The 6,000-nt window shown below is 31.4% G+C and overlaps 1 protein-coding gene across 1 annotated transcript; it reads left to right on the forward strand.

Annotated features, from left to right (window-relative positions):
• The first annotated feature begins 2,279 nt into the window (after window positions 1–2,279).
• Window positions 2,280–4,503, forward strand: LOC123205819 (protein SRG1-like). Its single transcript, XM_044622862.1, has 4 exons — window positions 2,280–2,584; window positions 2,685–2,926; window positions 3,010–3,334; window positions 3,988–4,503. Exons 1-4 carry the CDS (start codon window positions 2,324–2,326, stop codon window positions 4,258–4,260), a joined length of 1,101 nt encoding a protein of 366 aa, XP_044478797.1. The 5' UTR covers window positions 2,280–2,323; the 3' UTR covers window positions 4,261–4,503.
• Window positions 4,504–6,000: the final 1,497 nt, after the last annotated feature.

Here is a 6,000-nt window from a genome sequence, read left to right on the forward strand (position 1 = left end):
AGAGGGGCCGTCATTCATTGGAAAATCACCAAAAAATTTGAAATTGACGAAAATATTACTTTTCAAAATTTAATCCTAATAAGAGAAATATTAGTTTTTCAAACTAAGGAGAAAAATGATATAAATTTCTAGGGTCTTAAGATTTAGAAGAAAAATAACGATATTAATTTATGAGTGAGTGTTTAGGCTTTCTAACTACTATGAGTATATTTTTGGGATTAGACTAAAACGTGAACGGAAAATAGTCCTGTGGCCATATGAAAATATAACACATTTGAGCACGTTCTTAATTTAGACAGCCAAATCTCTCACGCAACTTCGTGACCAAGCGATACAAAACAAGAAAGATGCAACAACATAATTAAGCATCATGGAAAACCTTTAAATCATATCAACAACGTTGTCACATTTTGCAAGCGATGAAATAGATGCTAAGGTGAATCTTTTTAAAGCTATTGTATTAGATTCATCCGAGGTTGGCTTTGCATAAGCATGCAAATTATAATAACCATATAAACCCACCAAAGAATTTGTGTGAGACTGGAAAATTAAAAATTCAAAAGGTGTCAGTTAATTTGTATAATTTATCTTGGCTATTGATAATACTGGTTTTGTTAATGTGCTATATATATAATAGTTATCAAAATTTATTTTTATTTTGATAATAAAATATTATCTAAATCAAACATCACTTAAAAAAAGATTTCAGACCTTTTATTTAATTAAAAATTAGATTTAAATTAAATTTATTTAAATTTAAATTTAAATTTAATTTGAATAAATCTGAAATAATGAAACAAGATTGATATAAATGAGCTCAAAGCTTTTTATGTTAATATAAATAATGCCCGTGCATAGTGGCCTTCTCTTTTCAAATTAATTATACAGAAAAGTCACCCTTCACATGCACATTGGCCGAAGCAAAGAAGACTTTTCTTTCTCCAATTAATGTACATTGGTAAATGGAAAACATTGGTAAAAGGAAAACGGACTTTCCCCCCTCCGATTAATGAACGTGTTTTAGCTTGTTCTTCAATCTTCTGGCCTCCTCTTCTCAGTCTTAATGCATGCATTTCAGCTTCTTCTCCTCCTTCAGTCTTCTGATTTTGGCCTTTCTCTTCTTCTTTCGACATACACTCCATCTCCATTTTCGTGCATTCACTCCGTGCTTTAGATTTAAGCATTTGATGACGTCAGTTTCAGTAGACAATGATGTCTTTTTAGTTCATTTTCACACGTTTTAAATTGTTTATTGGAAACTGTTCTTTTATCATTATAAAACTTTGATAATCGAAGAGGACCATCTTTTCTATTTCTTTTCCACTTTTTATTAGTTTATCTCTCTTTCTCGTGAACAAACACGTGCATCTGATAATTCCAATGAGCATCAAATTGAGCTCGCTAGGAGCTTACGAATAGTTTGCTTGTTTATGAGTTCGAATTTGAACGACTTTTTTTTGGCTCGCTGATCAAATTTAGGTTGGGGCTCAGTTATTTATTAACCAAATTAAATTTAAAATTGGTTGGATTTAAATTTAATTTAATTTAAGTTTAGGTACGCCCCTTGAATTCTACATAATTTTTTAATATGTAAGAAGACATGATTTGACATCTTGTAGAACCCTAAACAAATTAATATCCAATTAAAGTTTATACGGTGACAGAGCACATGCACCATGCGATGGATATATCCACATGTTAATTGACAGAAATTTTAGTTCCACGTTTTTATCATTCTACTTTTCAGTTTAAAATTAAATATATATAACATTACTTCCTTCATTCTTATTAGAAGTTAGAAGAATGGACTTGTTATTCTCAATGTGCTGCTCATCAAAGAGTTATTCATTAATTTAGCTACTTGTTATTAAGTTATTAACTTCATTTACCAAGTAAAAAATTACAGGTATCAAGCATAACTTGAAAATCATCTTTTAACTAATACTTCTGTTTATCTTATTCTTCTCATGATCACATGAAATTAATATAGCAAAGCTAGAAATTTTGTTAAAAATAAATTACTTCAATTACATTTTTGGTTCATTACACCTGCAAAAGAAGTAATAGTATATTGTATCTTCATCCTCTGCAGAAAACTCAGGATCATAAATCTGATAATATAGTTCTTAGTATTTACAAAAGGTGAATGGCTGTCAATGTCTAGCTTCTTGTAGCTAAACAGCACTTACTTAATTACACACAAAATAATCAAATTCATGAAATTACAAAATTTTTAATCAATTTCCTTCTTTTTTCTGCATATATAAATATCCATGCTGCCATATGGAGGTATGCACTACAGTTTGTGCTTGAAGCGACATTGATGAAAATGGCATCATCTCAGCCACACATTGAGAACTGTGAATTCTCTATGGCTAGCCTTCAGGAACTCATCAAAGACCCCAACATCACTGTGCCAAACAACTACTATCGCCCCGATCAAGAGCCTCTAAAACTCTTAAACGGGAACGATAACTTTCCTGCAACCCCCACCATTGACTTGGAACGTTTGGTTTCCAAGGAACACACAGAGCTTGAGCTAGAGAAGTTGGAGGCAACGTGCAAAGAATGGGGTATCTTTCAGGTTTGTAAACGTTACTAGAACGATAAAGGTTCATATAGTTAAATAAAATACGAATAAAAAAACAGCCTAACTGTTGTGGGTTTGTGTTATTATGATGTAGTTGGTGAACCATGGCGTCAGCTCTTCACTGATGGAGAAGCTGAAACTTGAGATCCAGGAATTTTGTGAGCTTCCTGTTGAAGACAAAATGAAATTCAAGATAAAAAAAGGTGAGTTTGAAGGATATGGATCCCTTGCTCGATCCGATGGAAAACTTGATTGGGGTGACAGGTTGTTTATGATAACCAACCCGGTTCACAGGAGAAAACCATACCTCTTTCCAGAGCTCCCTTCATCATTAAGGTGATTAATTTGTCTATGATAAACTTGGAAAGAATGGATTACTATTTGATAAGTATTAATTATTTATTTGCATGCACATGCAGGAATACTTTAGAGTGTTACTTCCAGGAATTGCAAAATCTGTCCAAAATACTGCTTGGGATGATAGCAAAGAATCTGAAGATGGAGATAAAAGAAATGGAAGAACTGTTTGAGGATGGGATGCAATCAGTAAGGTTGAATTATTATCCTCCATGTTCAGAACCAGAGGTGGTTATGGGTATTGTTCCTCACTCTGATGTCAGTGGCATCACTATTTTGCATCAAGTTAATGGAGTTGACGGCCTTCAGATTAAAAAGGAAGGCGTTTGGATTCCTCTCAGCATCCTTCCTGAAGCCTTTGTAATCAACTTGGGGGATATTCTAGAGGTTTGCTATACTTCTCTCTTACTATTTCATACAATTGGGAGATGTACTGTCACTGCACTCCTTCAATTGGTCTTTCGGATAAATATATTCAGACATACAAGTAACAGTTTAAGGTCAGGATTAATTCTTAGGATTTAATATACATTTTGCAGGTTATAAAATACTAAATTAAATTTTAAGATTATAAATATTTAAAATATTATGAAATTTGAATTCATAAAATTATGATTCCATAATACTATCAAGATTATCTACATAGAAGTAACTGTTCTTTCGCTCTTAAAACCCCTTTGAATAACAATTTTTAGTGGTAAGAATTAATTGAATTGGTTTTGAAGTGAACATAAGGTTAATAAACCTCCCATTAAAGATCTAATAAACTTTAAGATTTATATTAATATTATATATTTATATTATAATTTTTAAGTATATTGAATTTATCTTTAATAATCACTTAAAACTCATCTAAAAACTATTATTATATTATTCAATTATCTGATTTTATTAAATTAAAAACATAATTAATGTTAGACTACATTAAAAAATTATCTAATACAATTCTCTCAGAGCCTAACCAGTTTAAGATGGAAATTGAAGTAATGATTTGTTTAATATAATGAGTATATACGAGTTTGAACGTTAAATCTGCACAGATGATCAGTAATGGAGTTTATCAGAGCATAGAGCATAGGGCATCAATAAACTCAGAGAAAGAGAGGATATCGGTTGCTTTTTTCGTCAACCCAAGGTTCGATGCAGAGATTGGACCAGCAAGCAGCCTGATAAGCCCTGAAAACCCACCATTATTCAAGAAAATAAGGATGGAAGATTACGTTACAGGTTTCTCCTCCCTGAAGCTTAACGGTAAAAAATACTTGGCCAACTTGAAGATTGAAAGTGGTGAAGGCACGCAGCACGATAACTGAATAAATGGTCGTCGACGACCTAGAAGAATAATATTACTAGTTGGAAATAAATGATCCTGTGTTGCAAGATGTGTATCATATTATGTGTGCCGGTGTGTTCCAGGCATTTGTCTGATCTTTCAGGTCTGCTTCCATAGGGCAGTGCTAAAAAATAAACTGGTTCTTTAAAAATTTGTATGATATATTACAGTTTGTGATATATTAATAAGTAAAAATAAGATTAATAGTTTGATTCTTGTGAAAGTGACCTTAATTTACAAAGTCTGATCACTAAACAGTAAACCCTAGGGAGATTAGCTTAGCAACATACCGTTAGAACCTTCCACTTCAGTATTGAGTATATTCTCGGACATAAATTAAGTCTTTATATTTATCTACAGAAACTAAATTGCATATAATGTAACTTAAAATAAATATGTGGAATATTAATGTTAACCTCCCCTCATTACTTAGGTGAAAGATTCGACCACAAAAAAGATTAAAAATAAAATAAAATAAGTTGGCTATGTGCCTCTGGATTTAGGGCATTAAGTTACTTACTAAATCTCATGGGTCTCCATTCAAAAACCTCTGGATTGACGGCATGTTGTACACGAGTCTTCCATTAGGCGGCATATCATCCATTGCCTTTTGAGGAGAACGACAATTGTCATCCATGCCCTTTACTCAATCACACACCGATTGGCTGATCTAACCTAAAAAAGGAAGCAGCTTCGTCAGTTACTCATTTTCATGATGAGATGACGCGTCGTCTCTTGTATATAAACAAGACGACAAAGCGTGTGTAGGCCAACTGAGAACAAATTATAAGGCCCGAAGCCTTGAAACGAACCTAGCGGCCCACACTATAAAAGCGCATATAATTCTATTAAAATTATAAGCCCAAAAAAAGCAGAAGCAGAATCCCGAAAAAAGCCAAGAAAAGGCCGTGGCTGAAAGTAGGGCTAGACTTATTTTAAATTCGTTTACTTTGAATATACATCAAGCTCAAATTAAAAAGTTTAACTCGTTTTAAAATTGAGTTAAACTCGAGTTATAGAGAGTTTATCCCCATTTGGCTTGCGAGCTTGATAGATAGCTCGATTCGATTTAAACTTGACTCATGACTTGATTTGAATTATATTAAATAATTCTTAAATAACGTCGTTTTGACAATAAGTCACAAATTTAAATTATATATTTGAGCCACATACACTACAAAAAAAGGGTTATAATAAGAGGAAAATTAGTTGTTAAAAATCTATTTTTTATCGTTAAAGAGCTTTAACAATAGAAAAAATCCCGTAATTATAACTTCTATTGCTAAAAATATTGACGACGAGAAGAAAAGTCACATCGTTAATATAAATAATTAGAGTTGTAAACCCTCTTGTTAAAATAGTAATATCAATGATTAATATTCTCACCGTTTATATAATATCAATAATAAATATCTCTGTCATTATAATAATATTTATTGGTCACTAAATATAATATTTATGATAAATATCTCTATCGTTATAACAATATTTACTTGTTATTAAATATAATATCAAAGATGAATATTCTTATTGTTATAACAATACTGATAATAAGAATTTGATTATCAAAATATGTTTATTAACGTTGATTATGTTCTAATCACAATTATTTCAAAGTCTCAAAATGATGCACAATTATAAAAAATAAGGAAAAAGAACTATAAATTTCCTATTATCGTAATTTCTCCCTATAATCAAAATTAGCAGATTTTATTTAGAT

The sequence above is a fragment of the Mangifera indica genome, unplaced genomic scaffold, assembly GCF_011075055.1.
Source record: "Mangifera indica cultivar Alphonso unplaced genomic scaffold, CATAS_Mindica_2.1 Un_0016, whole genome shotgun sequence".
Lineage (NCBI taxonomy): Eukaryota > Viridiplantae > Streptophyta > Magnoliopsida > Sapindales > Anacardiaceae > Mangifera > Mangifera indica.